The sequence below is a fragment of the Theobroma umbraticum genome, unplaced genomic scaffold, assembly GCF_002168275.2.
Source record: "Theobroma umbraticum cultivar Fairchild unplaced genomic scaffold, ASM216827v3 scaffold_30.0, whole genome shotgun sequence".
Taxonomy (NCBI): domain Eukaryota; kingdom Viridiplantae; phylum Streptophyta; class Magnoliopsida; order Malvales; family Malvaceae; genus Theobroma; species Theobroma umbraticum.
Genome location: NW_018397254.1, coordinates 2,336,679 through 2,364,185, shown reverse-complemented (window position 1 = coordinate 2,364,185; position 27,507 = coordinate 2,336,679). Strand labels below are relative to the sequence as shown.

The window sequence follows — 27,507 nt, the reverse complement described above, 5'->3', positions numbered from 1 at the left end:
AGTAACAAAAAAGATTTGTAAGCTAAAATCTCACGTGTCAAAATGGGTTGCCAGTGAACCAAATCAAAAGGCCCAAATGCTTTTGGAGGTGGGTTGATGTGGGGTAAACATTATTTGGGCTTTTCACAGCCTTTTTTACTACACTGTTCCAGCCCAATTAACAACTGTTTTCTTTCTGGGCTCCTTACTCGGACCATTTATCATGCAAACACAATTCACATACGTGCCATCATAAGTGTGGAAGGGAGAGGAAGGGAGATGTTTACATCATAACACTCGCACAAACCACTAAATCAAGGAACGATTGGAAATGTACTTTGTGCAGAAAAGAATTCAACCTGGACCATAAAATGGATTGTTCTCAGGAGTCTCAGCTCTGTCTGCTTGCTTGTGACAATAGTGGGCTTGATAGGGTCGATTCAAGGGCTTATTAGTGCAAAATATGGATAACTGATCACTGAAATCACTTCAAGACTGTAGAGGAGAACTACACATATCACGTCTGCTGGAAAATTAAGGTTTATTGCTTGGTTTTCAGAAAAAAAAAGGGGGGGTTAAATCTACCTGTTGCAGAAAGCGATAGTAAGTTTTTGTTAGAGAAAACAAAGTATGAGAAAGAGTTGCCTGCAGACTGCAGACTGCAGAGTGCAGAAGAAACTGTATTTTTCTCCTTTGCAGTCAGTGGCTAATGTATAAATATTTGTATCTGACATGTCAATGCTAAAGCGAGCGCCCCCTTTATGCTCGAAAAAGAAGTACGGCTATAGAGAAGAAGAGAAGAACCAGTTCGTGTTCCCAAAAATTTCAGAATTTTTTTTCACACTCTTTTTCTCTTGAGAAAAGAGAAAAAGGGAGAATAATAATAATAATAATAATAGAAAAAAATCAATGCACCTCTAGTTGTTTTCTTCAAGGTGGCTTTAGTCATTCAAGCCAATTCCTGTCCTTGCAGTGACGAAAACCAGCTTGCATGAGTGACCAAAATGTCAAAAGAGATCAGTCAATAACTCATCAACCAGCAAACTGAAAATCTCAAGCTCTACCTCTGATCCCACCTTTTCCTTTTCCACATAAAAGTTTCTCCAATTTTCATTTCTCTCCATTTCTTTCACATAGGCTTTTCTACCATCCTGCACCTCCCATCCAAGAAGCAATTCTTGAGGATTCCCATTAACCCAAGCTTCAGCCACCTTGAGTAAGTCTAGCGCAAACTCTTCAAGCCCCATCTTAGCATGCTTTTTGGCATTGTTATCTTCAACCATTCTCTCCCTAAAGAAATCTAACAATAGATTATCAGCCTTAAACTTTGAACTGTCTGATGGGATTTTCGCTTTCAATAGCATAAGTAGTTTCCCATTTCCTTCTTTGTCTTTTTCTTGCTTAACTTCATCAGATATGTTGCCATTGTTGTCCACAGACACCAAGCAGGGTTCCTTGGTGGATTCAAGTGATTCATCTTCAAGCTCTGACAATGCAATTCGTTTCTCCAAGTCCACAGACGTCAGCTGAGCCAGATTCTCAAACCTTCGAATCTTTTGCATGAGCTTTTGTTTGGTTCCTGTTGTTCACCACAAATTCTTGTTAGTCGAAGGTATGTCTAACAAAGAGAGGGAGAGAGAGAGATCAGGGACAGTGAGAGAGAGGGACCTTCCACACGTGCGAGTTGGTCTTTGAAAGGAGAGCTATCGTCTTCTTCATCATCAAATGGGCAATCTAGTACAGACACTGGACTAGATTGTTCTTTTCCGTCCTCGTTTCGCCAATCCTGTCCCTGTGCCAATTCGTTGAATCATCAATTAACTCATCAAAGTATGTCAATGGAGGGTTAGTTATAATTGTCAGAAGAAGAATTTTTTTTTTTTTTGAAAAAAGGAGAAGACAAATATCGTATTATGAAATTTGTATTTGGAATTGTTCACAAAAGCAAATAAAGTATATAAATAAATTAGTCTTATCATAACTTAATTTTAATTAATTAGTAATATTATCGTATAATTTTAACTAGATATTATAATATAATTAACTATTGATATTATATTATAACTTTAATTAAATAATTTATAAATTTTCATTTGATTACTATTTTTCTTCATAACGAGGAGCCACGATGAGAGTCAAAACCCATGAATAAAACAATTATTAGTATAAAATATGTTTACTACTAAGTAGTACGTAAATAAACCTTAAGAAAGAACTAGTAGATTAATTACTCTGTTTTCCTTTCATTTTATAAATTAGTATATATTTCTTAAACCAACAATTAAAAGAACAAAAACCCAAGTTATACTAATGATGATAAAACGTTTTAACTAATCACAGAATCTTTGATCCAATCAAATAGTGGCTCATGTCAAAGCTTATTGGCATGTTCGAGAAATCTTCTACTTCAAGAGGCAAACACGAATCAAAGGCCTAGGACCAGAGAAGGCAGTAACATTTATTAAAAGATAAGTTGATTCGGCGAAAGTCAGCTCACTACTTGACAACAACTTGACATCTGCCCTACTGCTCATTAAATTAATTAAAATTTCAAATCTTAGTAAAACCAATTAAAAAAAATACATTGAAGAATGAAGATTATAAGCGGCAAACAATTAACATATCCCCCTAACACAACAGAAAAAGGAACAATATTATTAATATTGGTAGCTATATTAATACTCTTAAATGAAAATAATATTAAATGTCAATCCACCATATAGAATCCCATTTGTACTTGTTTATAATTTTGTAATGAGCTGCCAAATTTGCTTCTCAAACCGACAAGGAGGAAAACCAACCTAATTCCAAAACTACCCATACTTAACCCACTTAAAAGCACCAACGAACATCTTTATTTCCAATATAAATTTTGTAAGGATAAAAGAAAAAGGAATGATATGGTACATCGGGTCTACTTGAAACTAGATGCTCTTTCGAGTTTCTCGGCCGTGGATCCCGCAAGGAGCCAGCTTGTAGCGGGATCGTAGGCCTCGAAGAGCTAGACGGGAATCTAATTCTATCTCTCCGAGATGTACCCAATACTTTCCCCAGAAAAACCCCACACGTGAGAATTCCGTGCGATCCCACGGCCAGCTGTTCTCTTCCCCGAGCGTACCCTCAAGACCATTGGAAAGTCTCCCTCACCAAATTTATTCCCCAAAAAAGCAAAAAAAGGAAAAGGTAATAATAAGACAACAGCCAATCAGGGAACGCCACCACAGACAGGGAAAATATTAATGTTAACACGCGAAACATTGAATTAATCTCTCTTTACCTTCGTGCAGTTGATGGAATGCTCGCCGACTGTTATGCCTGTTACATTGCTGACCCTTTTATTCCCAGGTAAATCTGTTTTACCGTCAACGACGTCGTTCTCCCTCAAACTCTCGGAGTTACCGCTCGAAGACTGTAAAATGTCCGCAAGGAATTCACTTTCAGGCCAGCTGTTACTGTTACTGCTTGTGCTCGTAGAGACCCTAGTGGTAGTGATAATGATAGAAGAGGTGTCGGTGGTGTTCACGTTGGCAATATTATTCTGATCGGACGATTGATCTTTCTCTTCAAGAAATTCACGAAATAATCTCCAGCGTCTGATCTCACCATCTTCCTTTTCGGCTTTTCTCCAAAACCTTCTTTTGAAGAGCTTCCTTGAAAAACTCCTTGGTAAAAGTCCTTTCCTCGAATTGTTGCTTTGTAACGACGGTGAAGATGACTTGAAGGAAGCAAAAGGCAGTAGCTTGACGGCGTTAAGAACAGCCTGCGAAGCTCTTTGCAGAGTTGAAATGTTGGTGGAAGCTGGCTTCGAACGACTTCTTTTGAGAAGTCGTTTCGTAATGCTTGAGTAATCTTTCGTTTTCTTCAAGTCCGCCTCTAGAAGAAACCTGACGGTGGTGCAACACTGGCGGCGTGGAAACGATTTGAAACCACTAGAAGAGCACGAGTTCAGATCGTCTCTGAGGTAATCTTTGAGCATCAATGGTTTTTGCTCGATCGAAAGCGTTTTCCTAAGCTTGATATGATCAGTGGGAATATTGATCATAGCCATATTTATGAAAAAGAAAAAAAATGACTGGGATTAAAAAAATTCAGGGTCTTAAACAAAAAGGGTTTGTTAGTTGTTATACAGCTGTAAACAATGGTGTATGATGATGAAAACTTGAAGGAGAGAAGGGAGCATTTAAAATAGACTCTGAATGATCAGTACATAAAGGCTCTGGCAGAAAGACTAGCAGCTTTTAGCACAACAAAGAAACACCGAAGAGGAAGAAATGCAGAGAGAGAGAATGTAAAAATGGACAGAGAGATTAATAGGGGAAGAAAGTGAGGTATAAGTTCTTAAGGTGGTAAAGATCTCTAGGGTAAAGACTTAAAAAGGTGAGAATGAGAGAGAGAGAGAGTTTGGTGAGAAGCTTGGATGCTCCTTCAATTCTTCTTCTCCTTGTTTCAGTTTTTGAATCTTAAGTTTGAATTATTTAATGAGTTTTTTGAATTGGTGAATTGAATGCATGTAAAACTCTGTTTATTGTTTTATATTACAGTGAAGCCCTGAAGGAAAGTGTTGGGGTTTTTTGGACTGGTGTGAGACCAGTAGTTGACCTTTGACAAATCTGAAAATGATGTACTATCTTCCATGCTTGCAGCGAGACTGGAGGAGCAGCTGCCCCTTTCTTCACGCGCTTAGCCACGTGTGCCTGTCGTTAACTTCTTTCCAAACAAATCTTACAATATTATTAAGCATGCAATTTGATTCTCTGTTCTTTAATTACAACAGAGTTACTGTCAAGATTTAGTTTTGAGAAAAAAAAAAACAATTGTTAATTTTTGAAACTTAAGATCTCTTTGCTGAACCACGGCTCTATAGAACCTGTTCTAACTCTGGTTCAAGTGCAACTCTTTGTTTTGCTTATTGGAAAGAAAAATTTATTGTAGAGAGGAATATTTATGTCCATCAAACATAATTACCTCTAATTAATTGATCAGCCGCTCTATCCACCTTCCCCGAGCCTTTATAGATAGGCGTCTTTAATGATAAAAGTTCCCATCCCATCATATTGGTGTATGAAATTAAAAATTAGGTTGGGGGCAATTCAGTAGTACTACATGATAGTCAAGTGCTGTAATTTTGGGTCTATTGATGAAAACTTCCTCTGTTCCTTGGAGTGGCCCAAGATTCAATGCGACTTATACAGATGCTAATCCTGATTTATGAGCCATTATGTTGCAATTAGGCTATATTATTAATTACTAATTGGTTGATTCCAAGCATGATTAGCAGGCACAATTATTTCCCTTTTTGTTTTTCTATCTGTGTCTGATATGGGTTCCTTCCCTATTAGGGGAATTTCATTCCCTAGACATTCAGTCTTTTCCACAGAGCGTGATGAAATTCCAAAAATGTTGGAAATAATTTGAAAATGAGGAGGAAAAACGTTCGATTAAAACTGTTTTAGCGCACGCGTGGTCAGTGATGAATGATTATGATTCTCCAACCTGCAAACCAAAGAGGAAACAACATAAGTAGGCTACAAATTTTGAAGTCCCTGCGCTTCGAGTCTAAAAAGAAAGCAGAAGAAATTAAAATGGTTCAGTGAACAAGACGACTGATTGCATGATGGGTGGTGTCATGGGAGTTTGGGACCACAGGGGCACGTGCCCAACTGTGCAGGACCAACATTTTGAAATCTGCATGAGCAAAAAAATTGTTTTATTTAATCATCATGTCTGACTTGCTTGTACGTACTTTAACATTGTTTTGCCTTGGTGAAGGCCTCTTTTTCTTCCAGTCTATATATGTTCGAATCCTATTTTATTTAATCCATGATATTTTTGAAATTGAAAGAATTTGATTTCTAATTCTTGAATTTTGAAATCATCAAGATAATATATCCCACGACCTATAAGGATGGATCAAAGCAGCACATGTGCCGCCCTGATGCAAACTTAATTGCGCCACTAAAGCTACACCTGAGCTGCAAAAAGAGCAGAGTCCCAGAGTACAAATCTTAAAGATGCTGTGGTTTTTATTAGATAATAGTGGAAAGCATTGCAATCCCTTTAACTGAAAGGACTACCCTGAATTAGTATTTGCTCTCGACAGTTGGTCATTGTAGTAACTAGCCCTAGTACTGAACGAGCAAAGGCATTGATTTCTCACTTCCACGTCACAAAACCAGTTAACCAAATAAATGTTGGGGTATTTTAAAAAATAACCTAGAATGTTTTAAAAAATAGCTTCATTTATAATTTTAATTATTTTTAACTGAGTTAGATAAAAATACTCTTAATGAAATGTACATTATGTATAAAAATATATTACACGTTATGGTTAGGTTGTTACACGCTATGTACAAAAACATATGACATGGTATGATTAAGTTATTATATATTATGTACAAACACATGTTACACGTCATGGTTAGGTTGTCACACGTCATGTTAAAAAAATATTATTATTACATGCTATGTACCAAAATATATTACACGTTACGATTAAAAAATATTGTTATATGCCATGTTAAAAAAAAATACTATTGTTAGATGCTATGTACAAAAATATATTACATATCATTGTTAAAAAAAGTTATTACACGTCATATTCAAAAATATTTTGTTACACATTAATGCTTAAATTATTATTGTTACTTACAAACCAAAACTTCAAATCCTCTCAACTCTCTTTATTTTTTTTATTTTTTTGACAATTTGACACCGATTAAAGTATTTCTAACATGTTTTTATAAATTAAAACATAATTTTTTATCTAAAATACCTATTTTGACTAAAAATAATAAAAAAATCATTGAAAATATAGGTTTATAAATTTAAAATTTTTGACTTTATTGATGTCTAGATTCTGAACTGATCTAATTAAAAACTATGTCAAATATTTGTGATCATTTCTATTATTTAGTTTTATCCAAAATACCTAAAAATCAAAATTCTTCAAATAGTCATTCACTCAAGCATATCAAAACTATTGTTTGGTGTCTTCAAACTTTTGAAAAGAGAAATCTGAAAGTGCGAGAGAGAGAAATTGAGAGCAAAGTAGACGAATGTCGAAAGAGAAATCGATAAAATTAAAGAGAGTGGGATGTTGAGAGAGAGAGATCGGAAGCACAAATGAAGAGAAATTATGATGAATGGTTTAATTTATTTGAAATATTTTTAAGGGTATTTTTATCAAATCATGACTAAATATGGTTAAAAATAGTTAAATTTATTTTGATGATTATTTTTGAAATGCCTTTATTAAGAAAAGTTATTCTTCACAATTTTCTCATAAATGTTTGTCTATCCCCTTTTTTTGTTTCAAATATTGGTCTCGAATGTGGACTTAATTTTACAAATTCGACCACTAATAAAGAGAATCCAATGTGCAACCACCATTTTTCATTTGCGGTGACATTGACTCATTGAGATTGTTGGTATAAACATGCTTCATCATTTTTTTGAGAAGTTATAAACACGTTCCATTTGATATATGATATTGTTTTGTGGTCAACGTTCTCTGATTTTTGTATGAATTTTTTAAAAAACTTTAGGAACATAAAAGGTCAATGTTTATACATTTAAAGATTCATCTCATGTCTTATTGACATGAGAGTTATGATATTTATTCTATCCGATTGCACAACATTTTATTATACTAGCTCTTATCTATAGGGAAAACTTAAGTTTGTTTTGATATCACTTGTTATGAATTTAGGTGTTAATCTTTATCCTTGGAAAGGGATCTAAAACCTTTAAACTCATTTTCAGTTCAAAAAACATGTTTATACAGAATTAGCTAAGTTTTGTTGAGGGCCCAAAAATGAAAAGGAATAAAAGTTTAAATTTTGCTTTTCAAAAAAAGAAAATTATATGTTAACAAAAAATAAAAAAATTGATAATAGACAATAAATTTATATAACATGTAAATAAAAAGAAGTAAGAAAAGAAAAAACTTACCATAATCTTTTAAGAAAAGTTGTGTTCAATGATATTTCATGAATTTCAATTCATCAATTATTAATTATATCTAAAAAGACTAGTAATGACTTTTTTAATATAAATAATTAAATTATTTACAAGAAATTCATTATTTATTTATTCTAATGTATTGTTTTCACATTTTCATAATTAAAAAGATTCTCTGTATATTTACTGTGAAAATTGAAAAAGTTCAAATAAAACAAATTAATCTATTAATTAGGATTAATAAAAAAAATACCTTGATGAAATTTTAAACATCAGCCAACATGACAACTTTATAACTTATATTTAAAAAATTACATAATAATTTTTTATTTTTTAAAAAATTATAATTATGAAAAATAAAATCTACTTAACAAGAAAAAAAGAACATGATAAATTGAAGATAAAATTTATATAACAAAAAAATATAATTGATGGTTTTTAGAAATTTAAAAAAATTATAAAAACTATAAATATACGAATAAATAAAATATAAATATAATAAATAAAAATAAATATTAATTACTAAATAAAAATTATTTTAAAAATATTTTATATATAATTTTAAAAATTTTAAAAGGGCATGACCTCATAATCATGCTATGTTTCGTCCCTGCATGCTTATAAATGAAGAAAGCCTCATCACTGGCCTATTGACGTGTGATTCGTCCCTACATATCATGCTAAGAAGAAGATAATGGAATAGTTTAAACTGAAACTGAATGTCGGTCATTTCCGAACCCCTTCCACTGTGGTCAGCACTTCATTTACGCGCTCTCTGCTAAAGGCCATGGTCAATGCGTTATGTATCTAGATCGTCTTACGCGCGTATCCACGGAAACGAAGATGACACGTGTATGTACGAAACGTAATAAATGTGGCAGCCCTTGCGTTTGCAACTTGCTAGCTATAGCAGCCAGTTGGGAGATTCACGACATGCTAGCTTCCCTTGGTACTAAATGGTTTTGAATAAATAATTTATTCGGTCAGTTAAGTTTTTTAAAAGTAATATTTTTGTCATCATATATGTGACTTATCCATAATATTTGACTTATAAATATTAGTTTCATTGTATCATATGACTAAAATTAAAGAAATTTATGAAACTGGTGGAATTCATCAAATATGATTTCTTTTTTTTTCTTTTGAAGATCATCAAATATGAATTTTCTTTTTTGAAGAAAATGAAATATGAATTATAAACAACTAAACTGCTAATGGTTAACGTATACACTAGCACTGCATAGAAAGCTGTTGAGTCACGAATCAAGGGTGTTATTTATTGAATATTAAAATCACTTCCAGAGTCTGTATTGCATAGAGAACTGTTGAGTCTCAAATTAAGGGTGGTGTTTATTGAATATTAAAATCAGTTCTAGAGCCACTTAATGAAACTAAACGATTTTTTTTTTAATGAGAGGAAAGAAGGTTTGAATTATGTTTTTTAGATTAAAAATTATGTACTAATCAATGAATTAAATATCCAAATATTAATAAAATTAAATAATTGTAAACAAATTTCATTTCTTTCTCACTTAATCCGAGTCATTTGCATTAGCCCTGTATTCATTTTCTAGAAAACTTTAAGTTACCAAAGTGCTATCAGTTCTCAAAGAGTGTTAATGAAATCCGTTTTCATGAGAGTTAATAGCAGTAAACAAGAAGAAATTTTCATTTCTTTCTCACTTGAAATTCACTCCCCTGCGTAATAAATTGACACTGAATTCTGAAGGGATCATCAACAACATGAGAGCATTTGCCATCAGCATCACCATGAACAAGAACGCCGGGAATATTTTCGCCTTGTTGCTTATTTTGGTGGTCTATGAAGCCTCCTTGTGTGCGGCAAAATGCAAGAAACCCGAAGAGCTTCCATTGCACGAAATCTACATAACCAATTCCATGCCCCATAAGGCACCCGTTAGATGCTTTCGGTATGATTTAACAGACAATTACCTTGGAAACAAGTGGCTGAAACCTCGCGAAGAAACCAAGTTCCAATTCAGATACGAATTATTGCCTGAAACGACGTACTACTGCACAACAACTAATGGGTCATTTGCAGCGTACAGGCAGAGCTACGACTGTGCCCAAAACAAGGTCAATCTTTGTGAATGGCGAGTTTATGAAACCTATGCTGAGCTTTACTTACTAATTCAACAGCGATGGGTTCATTTTGACTATGAACCGGTAAAGAATCCAACATGTTACAAGGATCTCTGTCTTCATTTTCCACGAGGATATCCTTCCAATAAAGCTCCCTGTCACAAAGAAAGCTCTAAGGCTAGCGTGCCCGAGCAGAACGCCCTCTATGATCTTAGCCCGAAATAACGGGTTGGATCCAACTTTGATTGTTTCTCCATTTCCATATTAAAACACATCCTTTGCCTCTTAACCGGGCATTTTAGCTTACGCAGTTACAATTATTAGCTTTCCATTGGTTGACTTTATGTTGTCAAGTACGGCACTACGGCATTTTTCTCCCAGAGTAGGTCAATCTGTTAGTGCCTTTTTAATAAACACACAATTTCTGAACATAATAGTAGTTTAAAAATTGTATTTTGCTTTCAGTGTTTGATAGTACCAGGCCGAAGGCTACAGTACTATATTACTATTAAAACCTTTTGCTCTGGAAGCTAGATTAATATTCTACCTTCATAAAGAGTTTGCAAAAAAAGCCATTTTCCACTTAATTTTTAATACCCAAACCTGATAAGTTTAGTAACATTTTTTTATAATTGAACACATTCTTATCGATTGATGATAGATTTGGAATATACAATTCTTAGCTAATTGAACTAGAACGTGACGATAGACATAAAAAGGGTGACGTTGTTTCAAATCTTGAAATGTTTGTGTCCAACATCTCTTGCATTTGAATGGCTAGGACTTTTGTTTTTGGCCATTGAATGGATAAGACTTAAGAATCAGAAAGTGAAAGCAATAGGAGTGATGCCATTTACAGTCTCACGCGCTTTCACTTTCTATTGTTAAGCCAATTTCGGATAAAAACGTATATCCCTAGCCAATTTCTATTGAATTTGTGCTCGACTCAAGTAGAAACAGAGGAGAAAATGCATTGAAACCAAAAAAACTTCTGGAAGTCGTATATATTACATGCGTTGACTTCTAATTCAACATTCTTTTTACAAATTCTCCTCTGTATTTAGAACCTTATCGAACATCACACACTACGAAAACATTGCGCTATATACACTGAATCCCAAGAAATCAAATGGAGTAACTCCACAAAGACACATCAATATCACTATCGGAATCATCCCAATTCCTAGGTGGAGAAAGTAGAAGGCCTTCAGCCATGCTGACGAGCAACTTTGGCATGTCGAACATTGCTTCTTCGTCTAGGAAGTGAACTTTCTCTGACACTATTTTACTGTTCCCTAAGTTACCGGCACTGCTGGAAACTTCACCATCAGAAGCCTTGACGCTTTCCTGCTTAGCGTCGCTGCTCGAAAGTACATCCAATTCTTGAGGCCTAAATGCTTCTGCTGCCTCAGCTGCTGCTCTCCTGATATCGACTGCATCATTTGAAGCTGGCACAGGCAACCTCCAAGCGGAGTCAGCGAAGTTAAGGCAGGCAGCCTTGCCTCTGAATGCTAAAGCAGCTACATCATGTGCCCGTGCAGCCATTTCTGGGGTGGGATAAGTACCAAGCCAAATGCGAGTCTTTTTATTAGGCTCCCGCAATTCACATACCCACTTGTCTTTGTTCCTTCTTCGAACCCCTCTAAAAATCGGATGACGTGTCTCCTTGAATATTCTCCGCCCTGCACGTTTCTTAGGCCTGCTTGTTGCTAGCAGAAGTACTTCTTCATCAGAGTGAACAGCCCGGCGAACGGTGCCCGCTTCAGACGATGACGATGGCTCCAACCTATCAGCTGGCATAGAGTAAGACTTGCAGGAGAAAAGATCAGAGAATTGGCATGAAATATCCATTGGAAATGAGTAGCCAAAGTGCCCAACTGTGCTTCTGGAGTTCTGGGTTTTGCTTTAGTTGCAACTTTGGGGAGGGTACGGTCAAGTTCTGTGAAGAGAATTCCGGCTGGCCAACTTCGGTAACTTTTTGGTGTAGGATCTTAAGCAGCAAACACTATTAACTGTTTTGAGATTCTGGGTTCAGTTGGAAGTTGAATCTTTTTGGAAGTAGTTTGTGAAGACTAAAGAGAAAAGCTGTCGAGTTGGAATTTTAGGCAGCAAAGAGAGTGTGGGAAGGATATATATAGGTTTTTTAGGAGGCGGGGAGTGGGGCAGAGATGAGTGCGATTTGCACACGGACGCGCATATGCTAGAGTGCCAGCTGGAAGGTCCAATGTTCCCACATATGATAAAGTCCTGATATCTCAGACTGAGAAGAAAAAGTCTAATCCAAAACCCATGTTCCAGCCTCCAGGTGTCGTGGTTTTGGCCTAGTGCACTTTTGTTTCCAGCTAAGCTTACATTTTACAAACTCAGTAAGCAAGGTGTTTCCCACGTGTTTGGTGGGAAGTGAAATTGACACGTTTATTTTTCCTTTTCTACCTTGTTAGGGAGAGGAAAACACGAGAGAGAGAGAGAGAGAGAGAGAGAAAAATTAGTCTTTGAAAGAAAATCAGGCTGGTTAAGGAATATGGTTTTCTCTTGTTATCTAGAAGGAACAGTTTCTCAGTTCTATCCTCAATGCTTCCCTCTGTCGATTGCAAATTACTCATGCTCCTAACTTTGATTTTCTATATATCCAAATACTAGTACAATATTCAAGCTTGTAGAAGAAATATTTCTTGAACACTTATTGAGATTCTAAGTTTTTATAATATTTTATACATATTAATTTAGAAAGAAATGAATTCACAGTGTTGGAAAAAATTAATTAGTCTTAACTTCGTTTCTGTCTAGATTATTTCCCTCGTTTACTTTAAAAAGGAACTTTAAGGTATTCAATTGCCATTCATATTATGCTTGTTGATAAAAATAGTAAAAAAATCAACGTCATTGTGGTGACGTCATTACAAAATGCCTTTTCTTATTTTAAAGGAGTAGTTCATTTGCACTTTCAATTAAGCCATAAATTTCTTTAATCTGCCGTCTCTTCCACGTGACTTCCCCGTAGAATCATGGGCTTCATACCTTATCTTTCCTACGAATGTCACGTATTGGGCTTTCCAGCTCCAATACCCCAGATGGGTGAGTGAGTGAGTGCGCTGAATGCAACTTTCTCTTCGTCACCTGAGGATCAGATCCATGATTGCTTCTATTTTGTATACGTAGTTGGGACCCATTTTGGATTTAATATCCGTCCATGCCTCTCATTCTGTTTTCTTTTTGGAAAGGAGCTTTAGCCACATTCCAACCTTACTTTATATGGCAAATTGTTTAAATTTATACCCACAAATAATTAGCATAGGAAAATATGGAATTTATGTCATATAAATATTTGTGTAGTTAAAAAAAAAAGGTGTGTTATCTTAACATTTTCGTGAGAGAAATTAAAGAGAAAAAAAAGGAGTCATGTCATAGTCGGATGTCCGTAAACTATAATCTGTAAAGGGTGAAATGATAGACAACCAAGAGCTGCACTGATGTTATTCCTTGTTGTTATTATGTTAAACAGTCCCCGGTAGTCCACATCAAGAGATGCAGAAAAAGTTTGATTAGCAAACATCTGTCCAAGACAACCAACCACCGAAACGCTGGAAGGAAAGGGCCGACGAGGACGAAGGGATGATCCCAATCTTGTGACGTAGTTAATGAGGTGATAATCTTCAGCGATAATTCCAGGATTAAAAATAAAATTAAGTCGTGGTTCACAGCTAATTAAAACCTTTTAGAACAAATGTTTCTCTCTGACTGGGTTTTGACAAGAAGGATTCGTGGGCCTTGCAGAGAGGTGGCAAATTTTAAGCATAACTCAGCAACATGACTGGAACCCAACCCTGAAAATTATTGAGGCCATTCATAATGCTATTACAGTTTTCATAGCATGAATTTGACACAAGTTCAATAACATGAATATGACTAGCGATTTGAAAGCATGGATTGCATTGAATGTTGGGTCCAGTCTCTCATTTAAATATATTAAAGGGAAAGTTAGGCTCGGCCTGTCTTATAAAATATTTTAGAATTGGGCTCACAAAGCCCAAAAGTTATCCTCAGCTTTCCATGCCAAGTCCAGAGTCGAGGAATCAACTTACATCTCGTAATCCAATTTTGCTTGTTTTATTTGAAGTTGGACTCCCATTTAGGCACTGTATTAGTTATTCTTACTGCTCTATATAGTAATTAATTGATTGCATATTTAGTTTATACATACATACAAATACCACCTTCTAACTACTTGCAAGATATATGGATCATGCTTTTTCCAAGTATAATATTGAAATATCAATAAAAACCATGGTGAAAAGGTTCATGTTTTGCAAGTCAGCGGAAAACTTGGAAGAGATAGAGCCTTTGGTACATAGGCGAAGGAGCAATAATATGGTGGAAAACTGAGATCGATGAACATTTACAAAAAATAATTAACTACACGGAAACAATATTCACATTAAAACGAAAGATGAGTTGATTTTTGAAGAAATGTACTCGCTGGTTTATGCTTAGCAAATTGGTTTTCGTTCTTAAGCTCAGCATCCCCTGATCAGTTACTTCAAGCACGTACGTAGTAGAAAGAAATCATGATAATTGAAAGGACTCATTTGTCTGCTCTTTTCTTTTATCTAAATTTAATTTTCGCAGGCAATTATATCCATTTATGCATGTAGGTGAGCGTAGGCAAAGTTAGCCAATTGTCGTGGAAAATGGTCGAGTCCTTTGCGACAAAGAATCGCATGCAAGAGTCTGCGTGAACGCTAGCTTCAAAATTCTGTAGGACAAACTTTGGACAATATCATGCTCATGGATTTTTCTAAGAGAATAAATTATGTTAAAGAATAAATGACTATATATATATATATATTCATGTAAGATATAAATAGACATAGCTAGACTTTCCATAAAAAAAAGAACAGACATAGCTAGACTTAGAGCTTGACCTTGATGGTCCATCCACCATCGAAAGTGGACAACCTGCTGCAAAGGTTGATGTTCGAGCCTCATTTTTCCTGTAAAAGTCTTCGAACCCCTTTTTAAACAATTGCCAACTATAATGTACAATTCAGGCATGCATTCATGATGCATATTAAGTTCCAAGGGTTTGCACAGATATCATGCAGTGTTCGATAAGGATCGAAATTCATATTTTAATATCCTTGTCCCAGACATCACAGTGTACTGTAGGCATCAATCAATTAAAGTTAAGAATCAACTCAAAGAAATGATCGCAGATAATTAATGCCAAGACATATATATATATATATATATATATACATACACACAGAAGAAAAGAAAAAGAAAGAAAAATCATAATAACTAACAAACCAAAAGGACATAATGATTGGGATCATCTGGGAGACACATCTTTTCTGAGCCACTAAACGTGAGTTTTAGGCCATCTTATATGCATTGCAAGGGGGGGCCGTGAGAGCGAGAGAGAGGTATTTCTTTACATAAAGAAAAAATAAAGAGGGATTTCTTTATATAAAGAGAAAAGACTAACATAAAAGAGAAACAATATTGTGTCAGCCACATTGGATGCTTGTTCCCTCTTCATGGATCCATGTTTTGAGTACTGAACTTATCCAAGTTAAATGCACCTTTGTATACAGTAACTAGTTGTATATATTTATGTTAAACAATAGTTCGACTATTTTAAAGATAATATTTTTTATTCTATCATGTTTTTATTTTTAATTATCTCATTCTGCATTCAGAATTATATTGTCGATGAACTTTATATAAAGATAATTGGTTTATATAATTGAAAATTAAGAAGTGAGATGTGAAAGCAAAACGATGAATAGTTAAGATTAGAGTTAAAATCAGTATTATTTTCATAATGCAGGTAGTGGAGTTACCACCTTGAAACTTGCTTAAAACGGAATATTGCTTTGTGGTAACAAAGTGCAATTATTTCTCCATCACAAAAAGAAGAGAGTTTAATTTATTTAATTTTCAGGTAAAAAGGAAGTCAAGAAATGCAGCTTTCTAAACCTTAAAAACTGTGCTAATTAAAGGGTTTAAAGCATCTTTGTTACCATTGAAGTAATTTCTAAGATATAATTAATTCTTATAATGTTTGTAACCCTGCTTAATTAAAGCAGTACAGATCATTTCAACAAACATGCTTCGAAAGGGGAGAAAAACAGAAAGAGGGAAAAAGCCTTCACAAATTCTAGCTTAATTTTGATAAACCTTTCAAGCGATAATTCCTGGAATTCTGATAGTACTGCTAGGAGAAACTCACGAAACAGAAGGGAATAGAGATTATGACAATACAGAGAGGTCGGCAGTTGTTCCGTATACCTTTATCAGCTGTATGCAATGCTTATTGCACAATGAACATCATTCATTTTTGTTTTTGTTGGGCTTCTGTTTTTTCCCTTGGCCTGTGAAAGGTTTATTTCAGACGTCAGTTTCATTCGTGATGATTCTAATATTGCACTCACAGGAAAGATGTAAAGATCAAAATCTCGTTGAACAGAGAGGGATAGAGATAGAGAGAGAGACACGTTACCAACCGGGGGAGAAAGTGAAGGGAGAGGAAAAAGCAACCAAAGGTGGCTATGTCGGCCATTTATAGTCAAACTTCTTTCGTTCATTCAAAGGAAAAAAAGGCAAAAAATTTCGGCTACGAAATTTTTGGCCGTAGACGAAACCCCACAAATGTATTCCCTTTTTCCTTTGATTTTATTACTAGATTTAATGGCACCAACAAAAAACTAGCGCTAGTTTTCAATATTGAAGGCAGTTGCTGTATTGAGTTGTGGGTTGAAATTCTTGGCCGACTTGAGACCACGCTTTGGGCATTTCCTCCTTCGGAATTATTCGTTGACAAGTCCCGAAACAGATAAGAAATCATATCTGATAGGAGCAAAGGACGAGCAGTTTTCTTACAAGGGGTTGAGTATAGAGATAATACACAAATGGGGTTGTAACTGGTAAGCACTAAAACATAATAAAATTGCTTGGTAGCTTCACAAATTGCATTTTGACATTGTTGTGAGTGCTCTCACATACCACTAAAGGCCCCACTAGATATATCATTGGATGTTTGTCTCCTTAAAGCGGAGTAAAAGTCATGTAGGCCCTAATAGATGTATGAAGTTAGAGTATGTGGTACAACAGGAAGTGATTTTGAAATAGTTTTTGATTTTTTAAATAAAAATTAAATAAAATCAAAGTGCGTGTATACACATATACATTTTGTGTAAAAACGATAACAAGACGATTTAATTATAATCACCATTATTATACATATTTTCCCTTATATTAATTTTTTTTCCAAAAGTTTCATCACAACTTCTTTTCTCATATTTTAAATATATTTTACTAAATTATTTAAATAATTTTTTACAAGGATACCAAATCGCATAATTGTTAACCGAAATACATATAGAATTATAAAGATAAACATTTTGTTTAAGATAATCAAGTTGGACGATCTAAAACCCACCATCATCTCACTGTTGGCCCCAAACGCCTTGCTTATGTTATTTTATTTTTTTACAAAAATCAACCCAATTGTGGTGAAGTGAAACCAGACCAATTTTTTGGACTTATTTTGCCATTTTTTACACATTATCTTTTGATAGGTGAGCCTAGCTTCTATGTATTCAATTGATAATGCCTTGTCTCTTTAATCTTTTATGTTTTCGGTGTGATCATACTAGTATTAATGTATCAAATCTTATTAGAACTTTTGCAATAATGTTTTTACACAATTAAGGAAGTAGTATTAATAAGATGAGTGGCCTTCTAGGAAATTCTCATTTGCATCCCCATTCCATTATTTATGGACACCATCTCCATTGGCCTTCACTGCACTAAGGCCTTGTTTAACTTTTGACTTCAATTAGGAAATTAAAATGGTTATGAATAGGTAACGGTCTCCATGAAAAACTTTTACTCTAATTTCTCTTTTAATTAGGGAAAATGTTTTTTTTTATGCATTCATACTTATATGGTTGGACAAGAAACAAATTAACCAGCTAAAAAGTTATAGTGAGACTTGAGATCTTTGGAACTTCGTCTTAGGGTTTTTGCCTTTCTACTTAGACAAATGATGAACCTGTTCTAAACACAATTATTAAAAGCTTAGCACATTATGGATCAAGTAATTCTATAGAAAATTCAAGGGACAAACTTTACGCGTAAAAGGGAGAATTGGGATCCCTGACCCATCGAAAATTCCAAATTGAAAAACTTTGATGAAACATCTAGTGGCAAGAGGTTTAGCTTCCTTTATTGTTTTTAGCTTCTCTCCAACATTTTTTTATATTATTCAAATTTTAAAATCGAAAGTACATATAAACATAAGTCACTCGAATCTGTTTTAGTGGTTGAAGTAAGTGACTGAAAGTTTTAATAAAGGTCTTCAATCAGAATCATAATGTTCCCTCTTATATTAAAAAATTATCAATATGTACAAAAATAAATAATAATATATTCGAAATTTGTGACTTTACAATCTAAACCGTTTTCTCAAAACCCCTGGCTTGGGTTCAAGTCAAACAACTCGGCAGACACAATCCATTGCCATCTTTAATCTCAATTATGGTTTATATGGTTATTACGAAGAACATATCTAGAGACCTGTTCATGGTTCATAGTAAGGGCCCCCCGACAAATAAACAGTGCAACTGTTTAATCAAGGAGACATCTTAGCTCTATTCGGATTACTCAAATCCAATTCTTCACTTTCAATCTTTCATCAAACGGATATTGACATTTAAACAGGACAATATAGGACCCGCCCCTCTTAACGTTTTGACTCATAATTTCTCGAATTCCAAAAAGTCACAAAATTTCTGCATCATTACCTAGTGCCTAACATGATTAAAGAAACATCATCTGCTTCTTGTCAACTTTGCTTAAAATGAGAGGGAAATGTTTGATTTTTTAGCATGGAAGCATGGGTTTCCATAACTTATAGCTAGCATGCGTATAATCAAGTAGTATTTATCAAGTATTTAGGTATATGAAACCTATCCCCCCACTTTTAATTAGGCTGGTGGGTATACAGAAATGATAATCTTTTTTCCTTTCCCTTAACAGAAAGGGGTTTGATCTAGAGTATGTTTTTTTTCTTTCTGAAAGTTAAGAGATTGATTAATAGAAAGGGATTTGATCTAGTGTTAGTATAAAAATTTCATGAATATGTTTGAATCGAGAGTTCCACTCTCATATTTGATAGAGCAAATGATAACCAAAAATGGGCTTCTAACACATAATCAAGAATTGACATTCATTTCCTGGATAAAGTAGTTTGAAACAGTCGTCTGAAAGAAGGAAGAAGAAGGAAAGAAAAGAAAAAGAAGATGTAAAAAGAAAAAAAGGGCAGAGGAACAAACAAGAAGGTGAGAGAACATCTCAAAAAAGTAGTGTTACAAACAAGCCAATATTACATTATTTCTATCTGTATACCACAACAGCACTCGTAAGCAAAGAAATATTGGAACCCTAATCAGAGGCTTAAATCCAAAAATTTAATTACGTGTTGGAAATCTTTGTATCATATTCATAAAAATCCTGGTTTTTGTTTTCCCATATTTTGTCTTTATTTAATATTATGTAAAAATTCTTTCCAAGGCAGACAATAATGCACACAAAGATGCATTAAATTCCGCCAAGGCCTACTTCTTTTTTCTTTCCTTTTCTGTTTCTTTCTTCATTTTCAAACTCGCTTCCTTCTTTTCGAGCCCACATTTAGTGAAAATGATCGCAAGACCAAAAATAGGATCTCCTAGCAGCATTATTAGAAAAATCGATATGAATTAATAGCTCCACAAGCTTTCTCCATCGGAGTTCTCCGGCGAGTCATCGGATGGCGTCGAGCTTATTCTCGGCGGTGACACCAGAAGTCCCTCTGCCATGTCCACCAGCAAATTTGGCAGGTTCAAAAGAGCATCCTCGTCCACGTATTCTTGTGTCGTCATTTCTTCATTTTTGGCCTGATGACCTGTTCCTAGATTAATCTCACTTGTTGTTTCAGCCTTTTTTAGTAAAGCAGCTGCTGCAGCTGCTTTACGTATATCCGCGGACGATGCGGAAGCAGGAAGCGGATACGAAGCAACAGAGCCAGGGAAGTTAACAGCAGCCTCGCCGCCTTTTAGGGCTAGGGCAGCCACATCGTAGGCAGCCGCAGCCATTTCTGGCGTTGGGTACGTACCGAGCCATATACGCGTAGTTTTGCGTGGTTCACGGATTTCGGACACCCATTTACCGCTCCGGCACCGGATTCCACGATACATTGGGTGTTTCCCGGAGGAGCTTGAGGCCATATTGGATTTGGGAGCAATGGGAGGAAATTTGTCACACGTGGGAGATGGGTTATCGCACGTGTGAGTACTTGTTGGGAGGGGGTGTGGGACTTGGATGTTTGGGTCTTGTAAGGATGATGATGGTACGGGCGAGTGAGAGCAAGGTTGGTCTAATTGAGGCACGTTGGTGGGATTATTAGGGTCAGCCATATATAACCCAAGGCAGGGGGAGGATAAAGACTTTTGTTGAAAGAAAGGTTAATCTATGGCATTGGTGGTCGGTATTTAATGGAATGCCGAATTGTTTAAGTGTATTTTGTCTCTTTTAGTACTCTAAAAAAGGCGAAAACGTGGGGATTTCGGGGGTCAGATCGTGGCTCCCAGTTGTGTTTCAGTGACCTTTCTAGGGTTTTGGTCTTTCAGAGTATGAAGTGGAAAACGATAGTTTAAAGGGGGCGGATGCTGTTGTTTTTTCCTTTGATATGAACATAGGGGGTTTAATATCCACACGCCTTACGACTCAGCCACTGAGCTATTACTTAGCTGTTTTCTATACATTCGGATAGCACCCCATCAGCTCTTCAAAAATTTCTCTCCCTTGGCTGCTTGCCCCTTGCTGCTGCACACGCTCACAGTACACACGCATAAATTTTTTAGTGGATTTTTAGCCTTGCCTAGCTAAGCTTAATTTGTTTCTATGCGTATGAGTTTTACATATCAGATATTGAGAAAAAGAGTAGTGGGACGCGGTAGGCCACACTCCATTGGTTAAATTACTAGGTTCAAGCTCAAAAGTTCTTGGATTAACGGAGAGTTTATGAATTGATGAGTGATTGATACAATTGGTTGCTCATATACACGCATTTTGTGCAAAGCTGGCTAGCTAGCTAGCAGTCATAACTGTGTGGAAAAGCCATGTTTGAACTACCTTGTCAATTAAATCTTAAGTCCAGTGAAGTACTTAAGGTAATTAATTCGATCGATAATGAGAAAAATTTTAGCAATTATTTACAATTTAAATGCTCAAACAATATGCAGTCATGGGTTTTAAATAGATAATATGACAAATAAGAAGTCCTGATCCAAGTTTTACATGTCTTTCTTGGGTCATGTTGAAATAGTTTTTTAATTAATTACTTCCTTCAGTTGTCAAAGACTTGGAGGAAAGAAAGAAAGAAAATATTTTGACAGGGTTCTTGACGCGCCAACAAAATCAATAGTTGCGCTAATCAAATTAATTAATCAATTGACTAGACTGATGACAAGTAAATTTTCCTGTTTCTATTGATTAATCTGTTTACCTAATATTTGGAGCATCTGATCATCTGCAGAAATTCCAACTCGATCTCATGATGAATTAGGTTAAATATGGCCAAAATCAAGTTACATTAATTCCTAAGACCAGGTACAAAAAACAAAATTGTTCGATAAGTGCCTAAGAATTTTGCCATATGTAATTGTCAAATTGAAGCATTTGATGACAAAAATCTATTTCTGTATCAGATGAAATGAATGCCCCCACTACATGGTCCCATTTCGTGTTTGAATCTTACCCCGAAAAGGGTTGGAAATTCCAAACAAAAATTAAACCCATATATTTGTCTGGTCAGTTGGCTGCTATAGGCAAATTTCCTCGGATAAGATTTGGCCAGCAAGGTCTGGTCTGGTTCCATGCAAAAGCGAGCCCACAATGTGTCTTTGTTCTCGCACAAGTTTTTGCTGTTTAATTAATTTTGAGTTTCACTATTTTTTAACTGTTCATTTTAATGGAATCCTTGCTATATCCTTGTCATGTACTATATATCTATACATAATTATTGGAAGATATATATTAGATATAGGATCTTTTCACTTTTTCAAAAAATAACTTTGGATTTGAGGTTTTTATGAACCATTCGGATGAACCTATGAAACCCCTTTTTGTTGTTGTTTGACCTAAAAAAACATATGTCCTTAATAAATTGAGACAAAAAATGTAAAAGACAAGATTGCAGTGCAGGCGCAAAGGATATGTATACTGTAACCATTGTTGGTAAAGAAACGACGAATTTTTTTTCTTAAAAAAAAAAATAAAATGAAAAGAGAGAAAATATAAGGTACAGTTTTGTAAAGGTTTTTTTTATAAAAAAAAAACAAGAGAACTTTCTTGCAGAGAAAACGGACTTTTGTGGTTGTTCCTGATGTCGCCCGACCACTAATCACAGTGCTTGAGTGACAGCAACGTGTCTGAACTTCAGAACAACGAGCCCTCTTTCCATCAGCCAATAAACAAACACTTTTATGATATGTAGTAATTCCAGGCTAGTTTTTCCAATCATCATACGAATTCCATACCCTTTAAAGGATAATATAAGCATAAGCAGGAGTAATTACGCGTTATATGTAATGTAACCCACCATATTAATTAAGCAAATGATCTCCTCTACATAAGACAGAAATTGCCAAAGAACAAACAGGATCCTACAAAATTCTTAACTCCGTTCTTTGCACTCTGTTTTAACTGACATTTTTGGTACTATTCTTTTGGTCCAGAAACAAAAAATTTTGAAAGGTAGAATTTTTTTTTAAAAAAATGTATTTTCCTATAAAAGTAAATAATATTTGAAAGTACATAAAATATGTAAGTTTTATAACTTTATATATGATTTTACTTATATATATATATAAACTAAAAATATAATAAATAATGTTACATTTTAATCAATTATCATTTCATTTTTAGTAACTTTTGAAAAGAAAAAAGAAAAAACAATTAAGTAGCACAAGTAATAATGAAATGCACCCTAAATTATTTTTTGGTTACTTGTCAAAATCTAGCTGAAGCAATATTCAGATCAAGTTTCTCCTCCCCCCAGCAACCTTTCTTGATCAGTTGTCAGTAGACACAGCTGATTTCTACTGAAACTTGAAAAAAAATCAGTTCAATAAACCAACTCAAAAGTCAACCTTCTGTTGACAAAGTAAATCATAAGATCAGAAAAGTAGGCCTCATCAATATACAGAAATCTGAAGCCCATACTGGGTTCCAAGCTGCTCAATATTTATTCGCATGCTGCTTCAAAATATCAACCCCCTTATAGAAAAGGTGACTGTGACGGATAGACTTAGTCAAGGGTTGAATCTATAAGAATTTGTAAAATACAAGAATTTTCTTTTTGTCAATTTCACCTTCATTCAACCATAATAGAAGACTTGAAACTGAAGTGTGAGCCTCGGCCTTAACATTGTCGGTTGTTAGTCCCCTGGAATTATATATCTTTTTCTAAGTACTTAACCCACTCTCTTCGAATGTTAAAAATAGATGATTTTATTGCAACAACAGTGCACTAGATATTCCATTTCACCTATCATATATAAAATATCCATATTTAATCAAATGATTATTTTTTAAATTTTTTTTTAAAAAAATTAAGGCAACAATCTGCCCATCGTTTGGCTAAAAAAGTGTGAATAAATAAACTGTTGAGATATTTTCAGCGATTCTTTGGAAGCGATTTGTTATCCAAATCCGGAGTGAGTATAGGACGTCCTCTCGCACACATATTGAAGCCGCTTCTCATCCTCACTTCTTTATTACCTCTTCCTCATTTCATTCTTTCTGCATTTCTTTGGAGTTGCCTCCTTTTGCTAGCGGACTCTTTAGTTCATTTGAGACAATGGCTGGTGGAGGTATGCCTTCAGCCGGTTCCGAGAAAAATTATCCTGGAAATTTCACTTCCAAGGTCTTATATACTTGCATTATCGCCGCTACAGGTGGTTTGATCTTTGGTTATGATCTTGGTATTTCAGGTAAATGTTATTCCTTTAAAACGATCTTTTGTCAGGGTTTTTATTTATCCTTTTCCATCTTCAAACCATTTGTTTTTATGTTATTGCTTGGATTGTAGGTGGAGTTACATCCATGGACCCTTTTTTGGAAAAATTCTTTCCGGAAGTTTACAAGAAGGAAATATCAACTAAACCTTCGGATGATCAATACTGCAAGTTTGACAGCCAAGTACTGACGCTGTTTACATCTTCACTGTATTTGGCTGCTCTTTTTTCGTCCATGGTAGCAGCCACGATAACCCGAGCGTGTGGAAGGAAGATGACGATGATGTTCGGAGGTTTGCTTTTCGCCGGCGGTGCCGTTCTCAATGGCTTTGCTGAAAACATTGCCATGCTTATTGTTGGTCGGATGTTTCTCGGTTTCGGCGTTGGATTTGCTAATCAGGCACCTACCATAGCCATTTTTTTTTCTTCTTTATTCCATTTCTTGACATCTTGATTTCGTTAGATATATTCATGTTGTTGTTCTTTCATTTTTTTTTCTAATTTAATTACCATCACATGATATTATAACAAAGCATGTCATATAGAACTATAGTTATTTGTTCACTTTTAGATATTTGAATTATTATTTTAGACAGATTTTCATTACATTAAATATAAATTTTTAACTTCATCAATACTAAAAGATCTTTCTCGATTCATAAAGAAAAAAAATCATAAAATGCATTATTCTTGTACTAGTTAAAATATCCTTACTCTTTTTTTTTAAAATAATGATATCAATATCAAATTTTGACAAAAGGTTTTCTTTTTAATCAAAGTTTTGTGCGCATATATTTGAAAATTTTTTTTTTGCTTAAACAAAATCCATTTTGAAATTAGAAATTAATTTTGTTTGATTAGATTTGTATGATGAATCAATGTGAAGATATTTAATGATAGTCAAGGTCACAACATAACTTTCATGCAGATATTGTAATGCAAACATTCAATAACGATGGTTTTGATTTTATTTTATGCAGTCCGTCCCGATATATTTGTCTGAAATTGCTCCCTTTAAATATCGAGGTGCTATGAACATCATGTTCCAAATGTCAATTACCATAGGTATATTTGTCGCCAACTTGTTGAACTACTTCTCTGCTAAGATTAAAGCTGGCTGGGGTTGGCGCTTGAGCTTGGGTGGAGCTGTTGTCCCTGGTTTGATCATTTTTTTCAGTTCCTTTTTCCTCTCTGACACACCAAACTCTTTGCTTGAACGCGACAAATTTGACGAGGCTAGAGTTCTGCTAAAAGAAATCCGTGGTGTTGATAATGTTGATGAGGAGTTCAATGATTTGTGTGCAGCTAGTGAGGCGTCCAAGTTGGTGAAAAGCCCTTGGAGAGATATTTCCAAAAGGAAGTACAGGCCTCAACTCAGCTTTGCTGTCTTAATTCCTTTCTGTCAGCAATTCACTGGCATGAATGTGTTTGTGTTCTACGCTCCTGTTCTGTTCAAGAGCATGGGATTTGGTAACAACGCGGCCCTCATGTCCTCAGTGATCACTAGCATTGTTAATGCTTTAGCAACAGTAGTTTCGATCATCTGTGTTGATAAGTTTGGAAGGAGGACGCTTTTCCTTCAGGGTGGTCTTCAAATGTTATTATGTCAGGTAAATGAATGATTCTTATTCGTCTTCTGATTCTTTTTCTTCTGGATTAATTTTCATTGATCCCTCACAATTACAAAGATACGACTTCTTATCCTTTCCAAATCTCTTATTATATGTATGTGTAGATTGTTATGACCGGTTTAATTGCTTACAAGTTTGGTGCGAGTGGAAACCCTGGTGAACTGCCCATGTGGTTCTCACTTTGTGTGGTAGCATTCATGTGCATTTACATTGCCGGCTATGCCTGGTCATGGGGTCCTCTAGGTTGGCTAGTGCCTAGTGAAATATTCCCACTTGAAGTCCGTTCCGCTGCTCAATGTATCACTGTCTCCGTCAACATGTTTTGCACCTTCGTCTTAGCGCAAATCTTCACCGCCATGCTTTGCCAATTGAAATTCGGCTTCTTCATCTTCTTTGCCTGTTGTGTCGTGGCGATGAGCATCTTCATCTACATGTTCCTTCCTGAGACAAAGGGAGTCCCCATTGAAGAAATGACCATTGTGTGGAAAAAGCACCCTTATTGGAGAAAGTTTCTCACTACCGATGAAGATCAAGATTGTGAGATGGCAAAGAAGGGACGATCTCTCTAAAGTTTGGTTGTGGAGTACTCTGCATGCTTCTTCTTTGCCTTCTTTTTTACCTTTATTAGTTTCGTTCTTGGTTTTGGGTAAATTTTTTTTTTTTAATTTTGCGATTTTCTCTAGCCGTTGTTTTTGTTAGAACAAAGCTTAAGTAAGTTTCTTTATGTCAAATTTGTGAGATATTTCATCCAACATAATTATATAATAATTAAATTTAAAGATAAAACGAATAAATTATTAAAATTGTATAAGATGATAAAAAATATGTATAAAAACTTCAATGAATCATTCTTTTATACTTAAGGTTTATATTTGATACATATTATAACTCTATATGTACTCTATTACTTAACTGAGTAAAAAGTTTCAGTGTTTGTTAACAATATTCCTGACAAAGTTCGTAGGAGGTGGTTGTGAGATCTTTCAGCAAGTTGGCAGAGTGATTGATGCTCATATCATGAAGAAGAGGGAAGAAATTTGGCTTTGTTAGGTTTGAATATCTGTCTGAAGTGAGAAGTGCGAATGAGAGATTGAAGGTTAATCATAGATTGGGAGGAAATTTACTAAGGTATGGTGGGAGAGTTTTTCTTTTCTTTTTTAATTTTTAAGAGGAAGCAAGTTTGAACAAAATAGGGGGCTTTAAAACGATTAAAAAGGTTACTTTCAGCCACATCAGAAGAGAAATGAACTTACTGGCAGACGGTCTGGCCAAAGCTGGAGTCTTGAGGGATGCTAATTTCAGTGCCTACTTTGTTCTTCACCAAAGGGATTGAAATTTCGAACCTCCTGAGGATCTTTTATAAACGGTTGTGAGGTTGACGGTCATGTAGAGCAGACCTTTTGATGGGTTGTTTGTGGGCTTATTGTGCTGGTTTATTTCTTCTTTCTGTTCTGTTGGCACACCAAGTACTTCTGATGTTTGCCAGTCCTCACTGGGAGGACCCTTTTGTAGCTTAAGCCCTTAGTGGCTCTGCTGTACAAAGTCTCTTTTATGAGACAATGCTCAATATAACTTTTCCTTTCAAAAGGGAAAATGCAAATAGGGAGCTAAAGAATACAGGGATTTGAAAGGAGAAGTGATCAGATTAAAAACCATGGTGAGAAGCAGGCATCATCACAAACTAGAAAAATGTCATATGTTCAAGCTTTAAAGGTGAAAAAGGAAAAGCAAAGCAGACAGAAATAGACGTTGAACAACATTTGAACAAAAACAAA

At 35.1% G+C, this 27,507-nt stretch overlaps 4 protein-coding genes across 4 annotated transcripts; 1 reads left to right on the top strand and 3 right to left on the bottom strand.

Annotated features, from left to right (window-relative positions):
• Nucleotides 1–775: 775 nt before the first annotated feature.
• LOC110428082 (GAR2-like protein) lies at nucleotides 776–4,500 on the bottom strand. Its single transcript, XM_021443758.2, has 3 exons — nucleotides 3,257–4,500; nucleotides 1,648–1,771; nucleotides 776–1,558 (listed from the first exon to the last, which is right to left on the bottom strand). Exons 1-3 carry the CDS (start codon nucleotides 4,025–4,027, stop codon nucleotides 987–989), a joined length of 1,467 nt encoding a protein of 488 aa, XP_021299433.1. The 5' UTR covers nucleotides 4,028–4,500; the 3' UTR covers nucleotides 776–986.
• Nucleotides 4,501–11,014: 6,514 nt separating this feature from the next.
• Nucleotides 11,015–12,153, bottom strand: DDF2 (Integrase-type DNA-binding superfamily protein). The gene has a single exon (XM_021423549.2). It carries the CDS (start codon nucleotides 11,890–11,892, stop codon nucleotides 11,167–11,169), a length of 726 nt encoding a protein of 241 aa, XP_021279224.1. The 5' UTR covers nucleotides 11,893–12,153; the 3' UTR covers nucleotides 11,015–11,166.
• A 7,103-nt stretch (nucleotides 12,154–19,256) lies between these two features.
• Nucleotides 19,257–20,666, bottom strand: LOC110418972 (ethylene-responsive transcription factor ERF027-like). The gene has a single exon (XM_021431819.2). The coding sequence runs from the start codon at nucleotides 20,496–20,498 to the stop codon at nucleotides 19,803–19,805; it is 696 nt and encodes a 231-aa protein (XP_021287494.1). The 5' UTR covers nucleotides 20,499–20,666; the 3' UTR covers nucleotides 19,257–19,802.
• Nucleotides 20,667–23,907: 3,241 nt separating this feature from the next.
• On the top strand, nucleotides 23,908–26,505 carry LOC110410694 (sugar carrier protein C-like). The gene is made up of 4 exons (XM_021420539.2): nucleotides 23,908–24,077; nucleotides 24,176–24,501; nucleotides 25,082–25,711; nucleotides 25,837–26,505. The coding sequence occupies exons 1-4, from the start codon at nucleotides 23,945–23,947 to the stop codon at nucleotides 26,299–26,301; spliced, it is 1,554 nt and encodes a 517-aa protein (XP_021276214.1). The 5' UTR covers nucleotides 23,908–23,944; the 3' UTR covers nucleotides 26,302–26,505.
• Nucleotides 26,506–27,507: the final 1,002 nt, after the last annotated feature.

What these genes read in the sequence shown, in the direction of transcription:
- LOC110428082 (XM_021443758.2), bottom strand. Translation starts at nt 4,027, where the DNA reads ATGGCTATGATCAATATTCCCACTGATCATATCAAGCTTAGGAAAACG. An exon ending in ATTCCATCAACTGCACGAAG is followed by an intron (nt 1,772 to 3,256) that starts GTAAAGAGAGAT and finishes GAATTGGCACAG; the next exon opens with GGACAGGATTGGCGAAACGA. An exon ending in CCAACTCGCACGTGTGGAAG is followed by an intron (nt 1,559 to 1,647) that starts GTCCCTCTCTCT and finishes GGTGAACAACAG; the next exon opens with GAACCAAACAAAAGCTCATG.
- DDF2 (XM_021423549.2), bottom strand. Translation starts at nt 11,892, where the DNA reads ATGGATATTTCATGCCAATTCTCTGATCTTTTCTCCTGCAAGTCTTAC.
- LOC110418972 (XM_021431819.2), bottom strand. Translation starts at nt 20,498, where the DNA reads ATGGCTGACCCTAATAATCCCACCAACGTGCCTCAATTAGACCAACCT.
- LOC110410694 (XM_021420539.2), top strand. Translation starts at nt 23,945, where the DNA reads ATGGCTGGTGGAGGTATGCCTTCAGCCGGTTCCGAGAAAAATTATCCT. An exon ending in TTATGATCTTGGTATTTCAG is followed by an intron (nt 24,078 to 24,175) that starts GTAAATGTTATT and finishes CTTGGATTGTAG; the next exon opens with GTGGAGTTACATCCATGGAC. An exon ending in TTCAAATGTTATTATGTCAG is followed by an intron (nt 25,712 to 25,836) that starts GTAAATGAATGA and finishes ATGTATGTGTAG; the next exon opens with ATTGTTATGACCGGTTTAAT.